The sequence below is a fragment of the Somniosus microcephalus genome, chromosome 7 (genome assembly GCF_052327205.1).
Source record: "Somniosus microcephalus isolate GS21.2 chromosome 7, FLI_Smic_1.0, whole genome shotgun sequence".
NCBI lineage: Eukaryota > Metazoa > Chordata > Chondrichthyes > Squaliformes > Somniosidae > Somniosus > Somniosus microcephalus.
Genome location: NC_140993.1, coordinates 7,654,160 through 7,667,820, shown reverse-complemented (window position 1 = coordinate 7,667,820; position 13,661 = coordinate 7,654,160). Strand labels below are relative to the sequence as shown.

The 13,661-nt window shown below is 55.2% G+C and overlaps 1 protein-coding gene across 1 annotated transcript in view; it reads right to left on the bottom strand.

Moving 5' to 3' along the window:
- cdk5 (cyclin dependent kinase 5) overlaps positions 1–7,559 on the bottom strand; it is a 47,593-nt gene extending 40,034 nt beyond the window's left edge. Inside the window, exon 1 of the mRNA XM_085992199.1 lies at positions 7,420–7,559. Coding sequence (XP_085848325.1) covers positions 7,420–7,456 — 37 coding nt within the window. The 5' untranslated portion in view covers positions 7,457–7,559. The remainder of the gene's footprint in view (positions 1–7,419) is intronic.
- Between the last annotated feature and the right edge of the window lie 6,102 nt (positions 7,560–13,661).

Here is a 13,661-nt window from a genome sequence, read left to right as displayed (position 1 = left end):
GTGTGGCGACCAGAACTGCACACAGTATTCCAGCGTTTTGTACAGCTCCATCATAACCTCCCTGCTCTTATATTCCATGCCTCGGCTAATGAAGGCAAGTATCCCATATGCCTTTTTAACCACCTTATCCACCGCCTTCAGGGATCTATGTACATGCACACCAAGGTCCCTCTGATCCTCTGTCTTTCCTAGGGTCTTACCATTCATTGTGTATTCCCTTGCCTTGTTAGTCTGTCCAAAATGCATCACCTCACACTTTTCAGGGTTAAATTCCATTTGCCACTGTTCTGCCCATCTGACCAACCCATCTATATCGTCCTGTAGCCTGAGGCTTCCCGCCTCGCTATTTACCACCCCACCAATTTTCGTGTCATCTGCGAACTTACTGATCATACCTTTTACATTCACATCCAAATCATCAATGTAGACCACAAACAGCAAGGGACCCAGCCGGTTACCGATCCCTGCGGTACCCCACTGGACACAGGCTTCCAGTCACAAAAACAAACTTCCACCATCACCCTCTGCCTTCTGCCACTAAGCCAGTTTTGGATCCAATGTGCCAAGGCACCCTGGATCCCATGGGCACTTACCTTCCTGACCAGTCTCCTATGCGGGACTTTATCAAAAGCCTTACTGAAATCCATGTAAACCACATCCACTGCACTACCCTCATCCACACACCTAGTTACCCCCTCGAAAAATTCAATCAAATTGGTCAGACATGATCTTCCCTTGACAAAGCTATGCTGGCTATCCCTAATTAATCCCTGCCTCTCCAAGTGGAGACCAATTCTGTCCCTCAGAAATTTTTCCAATAATTTCCCTACCACTGATGTTAGACTCACTGACCTGTAATTCCCTGGTTTATCCCTACTACCCTTCTTGAATAATGGTACTACGTTAGCTGTTCTCCAGTCCTCTGGCACATCCCCTGTGGCCAGAGAGGTTCTGAAAATTTGTGTCAGAGCCCCTGCAATCTCCTCCTTTGCCTCACATAGTAGCCTGGGATACATCTCGTCCAGGCCTGGGGATTTATCCACTTTTAAGCCTGCTAAAACCGCTAGTACCTCCTCCCTCTCGATGCTAATATGTTCAAGTATATCACAGTCCCCTGCCCGATTTCTATGTCCACATCGTCCTTCTCCATAGTGAACACAGATGCAAAAAATTCATTTAAAACCCCACCTACATCCTCTGGCTCTACACACAGATTGCCACTTTGGTCCCTAATGGGCCCTACTCTTTCCCTAGTTATCCTCTTGCCCTTAATATACTTATAAAACACCTTAGGATTTTCCTTTATTTTGCCCGCCAGTGTTATTTCACAGCTCCTCCTCGCTCTCCTAATTTCTTTTTTTAAGTATCCCCCTGCACTTTTTATACTCCTCTAGGGCTTCCTCTGCCTTTAGTCCTTTGTATCTGCCAAAAGCCCCCCTTTTTTTCCTAATCCATTCTCGTATATCCCTTGACATCCAAGGTTCCCTGGGCTTGTTGGTCCCACCCTTGACCTTTACGGGAACATGTTGCCATTGTACTCTCTCAATTTCTTTTCTGAAAGACTCCCATTGCTCCGATGTGGATTTTCCTACAAGTAGCTGATCCCAGTCCACATTGGCCAGATCCTGCCTTATCATATTAAAATCGGCCTTCCCCCAATTTAGAACCTTTATTTCCGGTCCATCCTTGTCCTTTTCCATGACTACCTTAAATCTCACCGAATTATGGTCACTGTCACCAAAGTGCTCACTTACTGACACTTCTACCACGTGCCCGGCCACATTCCCTAGAATTAGGTCCAGTCTCTTGTAGGACTTTCTACATGCTGGCTCAAAAAGCTCTCCTGGATGCACTTTAAGAATTCTGCACCCTCTAAGCCTTTCACACTCTGACTATCCCAGTTAAACAAGTAAACTGCAGGAGAACATCGAGTGTAGGTCTATTCAGTTCGGAGGCTCCACGAGGACTGCAGGCTGGTCCCATGGTTGACGTCATGACGTTCTTCCCGCCAGTGGGGGATCACGTGATGCAGGGCGTGACGTCATCGCGTTTACCCACGCTGTTAAAGTAATCACGCTCTGTACAAGTAAACAGTATAAATAAAGATACAGACTCAGGCTGTAGCTAACATGTTGTTAAAGGGAATTATATACAAACGGTCTGAGTCCTTTAGTGGCTCCGCCACATGATGATTTTTAAGTGCCCTGTTACCACATCCCTAATAATAGATTCTAGCATTCTCCCTACTACTGATGTCAGGCTAACTGGCCGACTGTTCCCTGTTTTTTCTCTCCCTCCTTTCTTGAATAGCTGGGTTACTTTTGCTACCTTCCAATCCACAGAGCCCGTTCTAGAATCAAGGGAATTCTAGAAGATCAAAACTAATGCATCCACTATTTCTGTAGCCACCTTAAAATTAGAGCTAGGCCGTTCAGGGATAAAGGCAGGGAGCACTTATTCACACAAAGGGTACTGAAAATCTGGAACGCTCCCAAAAAGCTGTTGAGGCTGGGGGTCAATTGGAGCTTTCAAGACTGAGAGAGCGATAGATTTTTGTTGGGTATGGGATCAAGGGATACGGAACCAAGGCGGGTATGACAGGACAGGCTCAAGGGGCTGAATGGCCTCCTCCTGTTCCTATGCTTCCCGGAAGCTACACGAGAGCCTCTGGGTGATATTCTGTGCCCTGCTGTGCAGTGGCACTCAGTGACGTTGTTATTGCAGAAATAGACCCAGAATGGTCAGAAATAACAGCTGGGGGTTCAGCCCAATTCAGGCATCTACTAAACCATCCTGGGCTGTCAGAAACAGCGGAGGGAGATTGTCTCAGCTTCGCAAACCACCAGCTGCAGCAAACTGTAGGCCTCCATTACCAGCTTAGGGGTGCCATTCAGTTTATGCCATAGAGCACTCGGAGAAAACAAAATCTCTGTTACAGTAACAAGAAGAGAAAACGCTGGAAACACTCAGGCCAGGCAGCATCCGTGGAGAGAGAAACAGAGTCAGTTCAGGTCTGGGGCCCTTCATCAGAACTGGAAAAAGCTGGAGATGTAACAGATACTAAGCAGGTGCAGAGACAGGGGGGGGGGCGGGGGGCGGTTAGGAGGGGAGGAAGGAATTGAAGAAATATCCTGTACTTTTGTAAGAGGCAGGAAAGATAAAATGTTGCAAATGGGAATGGCAAATTCATACAGCATGAAAAATGGGGGCAGGGGTTATAGTTTGAAATTGTTGAACTCAGTGTTGAGTCCAGAAGGCTGTAAAGTGCCCAATCGGAAGATGAGGTGCTGTTCCTCGAGCTTATGTTGAGCTTCATTGGAACACTAAGAGGCCGCGGACGGTGAGGTCCGAGTGGGAGTGGGGCGGTGAATTAAAATGACAGGCGACCGGAAGCTCAGGGTCACCCGTACGGACTGAACGGAGGTGTTCCGCAAAGTGGTCGCCCAATCTGCGTTTGGTCTCCCCAATGTAGAGGAGGCCGCATCGTGAGCAGCGAATACAGTATACTAGATTGCAGGAAGTACAAGTAAATCGCTGTTTCACCTGGAAGGGGTGTTTGGGGCCCTGGACAGTGGGAAGGGAGGAGGTAAAAGGGCAGGTGTTGCATCTCCTGCGCTTGCACGGGAAGGTGCCGGGCGAAGGGGAAGGGGTGCTGGGGGTGATTGAGGAGTGGACCAGGGTGTCCACCAAACACATCTTCCCCTCACCTCCCCTTTCAGCATTCCGAAGGGACCGCTCCCTCCGCGACACCCTGGTCCACTCCTCAATCACCCCTAACAGCCCTTCCCCTTTGCCCGGCACCTTCCCATGCAAGCGCAGGAGATGCAACACCTGCCCCTATACCGCCCCCCTTCCCACTGTCCAGGGCCCCAAACACCCCTTCCAGATGAAACAGCGATTTACTTGTACTTCTTGCAATCTAGTATACTGTATTTGCTGCTCACGATGCGGTCTCCTCTACATTGGGGAGACCAAACGCAGATTGGGTGACCGCTTTGCGGAACACCTCCGTTCAGTCCGTACGGGTGACCCTGAGCTTCCGGTCGCCTGTCACTTTAATTCTCCGCTCCACTCCCACTCTGATCTCTCTGTCCTCGGCCTCTTGCACTGTTCCAATGAAGCTCAATGTAAGCTCGAGGAACAGCACCTCATCTTTCGATTGGGCACTTTACAGCCTCTGGACTCAACATTGAGTTCAACAATTTCAAACTATAACCCCTGCCCCCATTTTTCATGCTGTATGAATTTGCCATTCCCATTTGCAACATTTTATCTTTCCTGCCTCTTACAAAAGTACAGGATGTTTCTTCAATTCCTTCCTCCCCTCCTAACCCCCCCCCGCCCCCCCCCCGTCTCTGCACCTGCTTAATCTGTTTCTTCTCCAGCTTTTTCCAGTTCTGATGAAGGGTCCCTGACCTGAAACGTTAACTCTGTTTCTCTCTCCACGGATGTTGCCTGACCTGAGTATTTCCAGCAATTTCTGTTGTTATTTCAGATTTCCAGCATCCGCAGTATTTTGCTATTGTCTTTGTTAGTGTCAGCCATGGCTCAGTGGCAGCACTTATGCCTCTGAATCCAGCAACCCCTTGAATATAAAATTCTCATCCTGCTGTTCAAATGTCTCCATGGCCTCGCCCCTCCCTATCTCTGTAACCTCCTCCAGCCAAACAACCCCCCAACCCCCGAGATCTCTGCGCTCCTCCAATTCTGCCCTGTTGAGCATCCCTGATTATAATCGCTCCTCCACTGGCGGCCGTGCCTTCAGCTGCCGAGGCCCTAAGCTCTGGAATTCCCTCCCTAAACCTCTCCGCCTCTCTTACCATCCTTTAAGACGCTCCTTAAAACCAACCTCCGTCATCTGCCCTAATGTCTCCTTATGTGGTTCGGTGAGGCAGTACTGAGGGAGCGCCGCGCTGTCGGAGGGGCAGTACTGAGGGAGCGCCGCGCTGTCGGAGGGGCAGTACTGAGGGAGCGCCGCGCTGTCGGAGGGGCAGTACTGAGGGAGCGCCGCGCTGTCGGAGGGGTAGTACTGAGGGAGCGCCGCGCTGTCGGAGGGGCAGTACTGAGGGAGCGCCGCGCTGTCGGAGGGGCAGTACTGAGGGAGCGCCGCGCTGTCGGAGGGGCAGTACTGAGGGAGCGCCGCGCTGTCGGAGGGGCAGTACTGAGGGAGCGCCGCGCTGTCGGAGGGGCAGTACTGAGGGAGCGCCGCGCTGTCGGAGGGGCAGTACTGAGGGAGCGCCGCGCTGTCGGAGGGGCAGTACTGAGGGAGCGCCGCGCTGTCGGAGGGGCAGTACTGAGGGAGCGCCGCGCTGTCGGAGGGGCAGTACTGAGGGAGCGCCGCGCTGTCGGAGGGGCAGTACTGAGGGAGCGCCGCGCTGTCGGAGGGGCAGTACTGAGGGAGCGCCGCGCTGTCGGAGGGGCAGTACTGAGGGAGCGCCGCGCTGTCGGAGGGGCAGTACTGAGGGAGCGCCGCGCTGTCGGAGGGGCAGTACTGAGGGAGCGCCGCGCTGTCGGAGGGGCAGTACTGAGGGAGCGCCGCGCTGTCGGAGGGGCAGTACTGAGGGAGCGCCGCGCTGTCGGAGGGGCAGTACTGAGGGAGCGCCGCGCTGTCGGAGGGGCAGTACTGAGGGAGCGCCGCGCTGTCGGAGGGGCAGTACTGAGGGAGCGCCGCGCTGTCGGAGGGGCAGTACTGAGGGAGCGCCGCGCTGTCGGAGGGGCAGTACTGAGGGAGCGCCGCGCTGTCGGAGGGGCAGTACTGAGGGAGCGCCGCGCTGTCGGAGGGGCAGTACTGAGGGAGCGCCGCGCTGTCGGAGGGGCAGTACTGAGGGAGCGCCGCGCTGTCGGAGGGGCAGTACTGAGGGAGCGCCGCGCTGTCGGAGGGGCAGTACTGAGGGAGCGCCGCGCTGTCGGAGGGGCAGTACTGAGGGAGCGCCGTGCTGTCGGAGGGGCAGTACTGAGGGAGTGCCGTACTGAGGGAGCGCCGCGCTGTCGGAGGGGCAGTACTGAGGGAGCGCCGCACTGTCAGAGGGGCAGTACTGAGGGAGAGCGCCGCACTGTCGGAGGGGCAGTACTGAGGGAGCGCCGCGCTGTCGGAGGGGCAGTACTGAGGGAGCGCCGCGCTGTCGGAGGGGCAGTACTGAGGGAGCGCCGCGCTGTCGGAGGGGCAGTACTGAGGGAGCGCCGCGCTGTCGGAGGGGCAGTACTGAGGGAGAGCCGCACTATCAGAGGGGCAGTACTGAGGGAGAGCGCCGCACTGTCGGAGGGGCAGTACTGAGGGAGCGCCGCGCTGTCGGAGGGGCAGTACTGAGGGAGCGCCGCGCTGTCGGAGGGGCAGTACTGAGGGAGCGCCGCGCTGTCGGAGGGGCAGTACTGAGGGAGCGCCGCGCTGTCGGAGGGGCAGTACTGAGGGAGCGCCGCGCTGTCGGAGGGGCAGTACTGAGGGAGCGCCGCGCTGTCGGAGGGGCAGTACTGAGGGAGCGCCGCGCTGTCGGAGGGGCAGTACTGAGGGAGCGCCGTGCTGTCGGAGGGGCAGTACTGAGGGAGTGCCGTACTGAGGGAGCGCCGCGCTGTCGGAGGGGCAGTACTGAGGGAGCGCCGCACTGTCAGAGGGGCAGTACTGAGGGAGAGCGCCGCACTGTCGGAGGGGCAGTACTGAGGGAGCGCCGCGCTGTCGGAGGGGCAGTACTGAGGGAGCGCCGCACTGTCAGAGGGGCAGTACTGAGGGAGAGCGCCGCGCTGTCGGAGGGGCAGTACTGAGGGAGCGCCGCGCTGTCGGAGGGGCAGTACTGAGGGAGCGCCGCGCTGTCGGAGGGGCAGTACTGAGGGAGCGCCGCGCTGTCGGAGGGGCAGTACTGAGGGAGAGCCGCACTATCAGAGGGGCAGTACTGAGGGAGAGCGCCGCACTGTCGGAGGGGCAGTACTGAGGGAGCGCCGCGCTGTTGGAGGGGCAGTACTGAGGGAGCGCCGCACTGTCAGACAGGCAGTACTGAGGGAGCGCCGCACTGTCAGACAGGCAGTACTGAGGGAGCGCTGCACTGTCGGAGGGGCAGTACTGAGGGAGCACTGCACTGTCGGAGGGGCAGTACTGAGGGAGCGCCGCACTGTCAGAGGGGCAGTACTGAGGGAGTGCCGCACTGTCGGAGGGGCAGTACTGAGGGAGCGCCGCACTGTCGGAGGGGCGGGCCTGTTGTTTTGAGGCCTTCAACCCCCGGCTGGGATCTTGCTGTGTGCACAGGGTTGCAGCCGGCGATATTCCGCTCCGCGGCCCGAGGCCCGGCCGGGGATTCAGTCACTCCGCTCCGGCCGCTGCTCCGGGCGGGAGGCGGAGACTCGGCCCCAAGCCCGGGGCCTGCTCCTGAACCCGGAGCCCCCCGCGGACGCCCCGGCCCCGCTCTTGCCCCCCACAAACGCCCCGTTTACCTTCGCCGATTTTCTCCAGTTTCTCGTATTTCTGCATCGCGGCGGCCGCAGTCCGGGAGGCGGGAAACTGAGCCACAGCGCCACCCGCAGCCTGGGAGGGGTTACTGCACCTCCCGGGCCACAGCGTCGCCCGCAGCCTGGGAGGGGTTACTGCACCTCCCGGGTCACAGCGCCGCCCGCAGCCTGCGAGGGGTTACTGCACCTGCCGGGCCACAGCGCCGCCCGCAGCCTGCGAGGGGTTACTGCACCTCCCGGGCCACAGCATCGCCCGCAGACTGGGAGGGGTTACTGCACCTCCCGGGCCACAGCGCCGCCCGCAGACTGGGAGGGGTTACTGCACCTCCCGGGCCACAGCGCCGCCCGCGAGGGATTACTGCACCTCCCGGGCCACAGCGCCGCCCGCAGCCTGCGAGGGGTTACTGCACCTCCCGGGCCAAAGCATCGCCGGCAGACTGGGAGGGGTTACTGCACCTGCCGGGCCACAGCGCCGCCCGCAGTCTGCGAGAGGTTACTGCACCTCCCGGGCCACAGCGTCGCCCGCAGACTGGGAGGGGTTACTGCACCTGCCGGGTCACAGCGCCGCCCGCAGCCTGCGAGGGGCTACTTAACCTCCCGGGTCACAGCGCCGCCCGCAGCCTGGGAGGGGTTACTGCACCTCCCGGGCCACAGCGCCGCCCGCAGCCTGGGAGGGGTTACTGCACCTCCCGGGCCACAGCGCCGCCCGCAGCCTGCGAGGGGTTACTGCACCTGCCGGGCCACAGCGCCCCCCGCAGCCTGCGAGGGGTTACTGCACCTCCCGGGCCACAGCATCGCCCGCAGACTGGGAGGGGTTACTGCACCTCCCGGGCCACAGCGCCGCCCGCAGACTGGGAGGGGTTAGTGCACCTCCCGGGCCACAGCGCCGCCCGCAGCCTGCGAGGGATTACTGCACCTCCCGGGCCACAGCGCCGCCCGCAGCCTGCGAGGGGTTACTGCACCTCCCGGGCCACAGTATCGCCGGCAGACTGGGAGGGGTTACTGCACCTGCCGGGCCACAGCGCCGCCCGCAGCCTGCGAGAGGTTACTGCACCTCCCGGGCCACAGCGTCGCCCGCAGACTGGGAGGGGTTACTGCACCTGCCGGGTCACAGCGCCGCCCGCAGCCTGCGAGGGGCTACTGCACCTCGCGGCCCACAGCGCCCCCTACAGCCTGGGAGGGGTTACTGCACCTCCTGGGCCACAGCGCCACCCGCAGCCTGGGCGGAGTTACTGCACCTCCCGGGTCACAGCACCGCCCACAGCCTGGGAGGGGTTAGAAGCATGTAAGATAGGCGCAGGAATAGGCCATTCGGCCCCTCGAGCCTGCTCCGCCATTCAATGCGATCATGGCTGATCATCCAAGCTCAGTACCCTGTCCCTGCCTTCTCCCCATATCCCTTGATCCCTTTAGCCTTAAGAAATATACCCTGTCCAGGGCCCCAAACACCCCTTCCAGGTGAAACAGCGATTTACTCGTACTTCTTGCAATTTAATATACCATATTTGCTGCTCACGATGTGGTCTCCTCTACATTGGGGAGACCAAACGCAGATTGGGTGACTGCTTTGCAGAACACCTCCGTTCAGTCCGTAAGGGTGACCCCGAGCTTCCGGTCGCCTGTCATTTTAATTCACCGCTCCATTCCCACTCGGACCTCACCGTCCTTGACCTCTTGTATTGTTCCACGGAAGCTCAACGTAAACTCGAGGAACAGCACCTCATCTTCCGATTAGGCACTTTACAGCCTTCCGGACTCAATATCGAGTTCAACAATTTCAGATCATAACCTCGGCCCCTATTATATTTTTACTTATATTTTTTATCCACACCTTTGTTTTGGCCTTCCTCCCCCCTTTCTTTTTTTTTCTCTCTCCCACATGGCAGCTGTCTCCCATTCTGCCAGCGCATTTCACACCTAATCTAGAGCCGTCTTTTGTCTCCACTAGTCCTGTCACCATCTCGTCTCGTTTTGAATACCTCGTAATGTCTCTTCTCTTTTGTTCTCTCCCAGCCTGGCCTCTTAATCTATTTCATTCCCTGTGCCTCTTTAGTCTTGATAAAGGGTTTTGACCCAAAACGTTGACTCTAATTTCTCTCCACGGATGTTGCCTGGCCTGCTGAGTTTTTCCAACATTTTCTGTTGTTATTTCGGATTTCCAGCATCTGCAGTATTTTGCTATCATAGAAATATATCCAACTCCTTCTTGAATATATTTAATGAATTGGCCTCTACTGCCTTCTGTGGTAGAGAATTCCACAGGTTCACCACTCTCTGGGTGAAGAAATTCCTCCTCATTTCTGTCCTAAATGGCTTACCCCTTATCCTTAGACTGTGACCCCTGGTTCTGGACTCCCCGACCATCAGGAACATCCTTCCTGCATCTAGTCTGTCTAGTCCTGTCAGAATTTTATAAGTTTCAATGAGATCCCCTCTCATTCTTCTAAACTCCAGTGAGTATAAGCTCAATCGACCCAATCTCTCCTCATACATCATTCCTGCCATCCCAGGTATCAGTCTGGTGAATCTTCGCTGCACTCTCTCCATGGCAAGAACATCCTTCCTCAGATAAGGCGACCAAAACTGTACACAATACTTAAGGTGTGGTCTCACCAAGGCCCTGTACAACTGCAGCAAGACTTCCTTGTTCTTGTACTCGAACCCTCTCGCTATGAAGGCCAACATACCACTTACCTTCTTAACCGCCTACTGCACCTGCATGCTTACCTTCAGCGACTGGTGCACAAGGACATCCAGATCTCGTTGCACTTCCCCTTCTCCCAATCTGTTGCCGTTCAGATAATAATCTGTCTTCCTGTTTTTGCCACCAAAGTGGCTAACCTCGTATTTATCCACATTATACTGCATCTGCCAGGCTTCTGGCCAATCACCCAACCTGTCCAAATCATACTGGAGTTTCTCGGCATCTGTAGTGTATGTACCTTGAAGAAGGAACTATATTCTGCAACCCCTGTATACTGCAGTACCAGTAGTGACCACCCCTGTATATAAGCCTGTGTAGTAACTTTGTATAGTAGTTCCAGTTTTGTCTCCTTTCAGTAAACACCTGTTATAACCAACTTCTGCAGTCCGTGTCTCAATTACACACGGACATTACATTGGCGATGAACAGATCCGAACTTACCTACAGTTCTGCACCACCTCACGGGGATCCATCCCTGAAGCGAAATTATTGGAGGTCGAAGCCAGAAGGAAGGAATCCAAAAAGAAAGGAAAAAGGAAAAAACAGACAGTGGAAACGGGCGTCGACCGTGGGCAACCGCCCTCTGATTCATCGAATTCGAAGATTTGCAGGAGAGGCTGTCGAGAGCTGGGCTTGTTTCTCCAGTCTATGGCGTTCCAGCTAATCGGGCTGGTGGCAGGTAGTACACTGATCCTTCCTGGGCTGCGGCGGGCTAGAGCTCGATCGGGTGGCTTTTCAACGGGGCCGAGCAGCGTTGTCGGGAAAGAGGAGAGAGAGAGAGAGGGTGGAGCACACAGGGCGCGGCCGGTGCTACGAAGCCGGGCAGTGTACAGACCCGAGAAGAGGGAGGGAAGTGTCCCATAGGGTCTGCTCTGACGATGGGAACAGTAATTAAAATAAAGGAAAAAGAAGTTAGAAGCGCAGAAAGCCGCGAGGAGCTGCAGTTTGCCAGGGGACCGCAGAGAACGGCGTTGGCAGCAGCGCGGGGGGGGGAAGCGCGTGAAGACCATAGGGCGTCGCCATCAAGGCATAAAAACACCAGCAACAGCGCTGGCAGCAGCGGAAAAGACAGAAAGCGCGGGAGGCGCCATCTTAATCCAGCGGGGAAGAAGGCAAAGCGCGGGAGGCGCCATTTTGTTCAATCGGGGAAGAAGGCAAAGCGCGGGAGGCGCCATCTTAGATCTCCAAGATGCCGAAGACTGGCAATATCACTGCCTTCGATAATGCAATAGAAGACTGGACCACGTATGTGGAAAGAGTCGAAGTGTATTGCAAGGCAAATGAAGTAGCCGATGAGAAAAAGGCATCGGTACTACTAAACTTAATGGGCGCAAGAACGTACGGCCTATTGCGGAACCTGATCACTCCAGTCAAACTGATAATAATAATAATAATCAACTTTATTGTCATTGTTAGTGCACAAGTGCAGTACAATGAAATGTAGGCTTGCGGCTCCCGAGAGTGTACATTTAGATTAAGACATTTAAACATTCAACATACATTTGGCTTGTAATACATTAACATAAACATAACCATAATAAAGTGCATTGGCAGATGTGCAGGCTTTAGAGTTTATTTGTGGAGTTCAGTAGGATGACAGCCCTGGGAAAGAAGCTGTTCCTAAATCTGGTCGTACGGGTGCGAATGCATCTGTAGCGTCTCCCAGATGGCAGGAGGGCGAACAGACTGTGGCTGGGGTGGGTAGGGTCTTTGATGATGGACCGTGACCTCCGTAGACAGCGTTTCTGGTATATGTGCTCTATGGTCGGTAGCCGGGTGCCGGTAATGCGTTGGGCAGTTTTGACTACCCGCTGCAGGGCTTTCCGGTCATAGTAGCTACAGCTGCCATACCATACTGTGATACAGTTTGTCAGGATGCTCTCTATTGTGCAGCGGTAAAAGTTAGAGAGGATCAGGGGTGACAGGCTACATCCCTTCAGCCTCCTTAGGAAATATAGGCGCTGCTGGGCCTTCTTCACCAGAGAGGAGGTATTGAGGGACCAGGAGAGGTCTTCTGTGATGTGGACTCCGAGGAACTTAAAGCTGTCCACCCTTTCCACCACCGCCCCATTGATGTGGATGGGGGTGTGACTTCCGCCTTTAGACTTCCTGAAGCCCACAATGATTTCTTTGGTTTTCTTGATGTTAAGGGCCAGGTTGTTATCGGCGCACCACTTCACGAGATGCTGGACCTCCTCCCTGTAGGCTGACTCATCATTGTTGGTGATCTGGCCTACTACCGTGGTATCATCCGCAAACTTGATGATGGTGTTGGAACCATGAACAGCCACACAGTCGTGGGTGAAGAGGGAGTAGAGGAGGGGGCTCAGCACACATCCTTGTGGGGCCCCCGTGTTCAGGGTCAGGGCGGGTGGGGGGGGAGGTGTGGTTACCTAATTTGACAGACTGGGGTCTGTTTGTTAGGAAGTCCAGGGTCCAGTTGCAGAGGGAAGTGTTCAGGCCAAGAGTGTGGAGTTTGGTGGCCAGCTTGTTGGGGACGATAGTGTTGAATGCTGAGCTGTAGTCTATGAACAACATTCTGATGTAGGTCTCTTTACCATCTAAGTGATTCAGTGCAGAGTGTAGAGCAGTTGTGATTGCATCCTCCGTTGATCTGTTTGCACGATAGGCAAACTGGTGTTTGTCAAGAGAGGCGGGAACACTGGCTTTGATGTGAGCCAGGACCAGTCTCTCGAAACGCTTCATTATGATGGGTGTGAGTGCGACAGGTCGATAGTCGTTCAGGCACGTCACAGCCGTTTGTTTTGGCACAGGAATAATGGTAGCGGTCTTGAAGCATGTAGGGACTACTGCCTGGGCCAATGACAGATTGAAGATGGCGGTGAAGACATCAGCCAGCTGATCAGCACATTCCTTGAGTACCCGTCCAGGGATGCTATCCGGTCCAGCAGCCTTTCGTGTGTTCACTCCGCGTAGAACACACGAAAGTTTTAACGAAATTGTTGATATCCTACAGGAACACCTAAATCCTACACCGCTGCTGATAGCAGAAAGATTTAAATTCCACAAGAGAAATCAGCATGAAGATGAGAGCAATGCTGACTACCTTACGGAACTACGCAAGCTATCAAAGCACTGCCAGATCGGAGCATGACTGGCAGATACCCTACGGGACAAATTTATCTGTGGACTCCTGAGTGAAGGAACCCAGAAGAGGTTACTCTCAGAGAAAGAGCTGACGCTAGATAAGGCTTTCAGCGTGGCAGTATCGTACGAAGCAGCAGCAAGGGGAGCTGCGGAAATACAGCAAAAGCCACAGGAATACGGCACCCATGAAATGGCACGGGGATTTGAAAAATGTTATCGCTGCAGCAGAACAACCCATGACCAGAAGGACTGCTGGTTCAACGACAAAACATGCAGGCAATGCGGAAAGATGGGACACATTGCACAAGTTTGCAGGTCCGGGAAGAAGACTAACGACAACAAAAAGACTACTAAGGAAAAGTACAGGAAAGTACAAAAGATGACAGACAGTAGTTCCGAAGACCAGAAGAGCGAT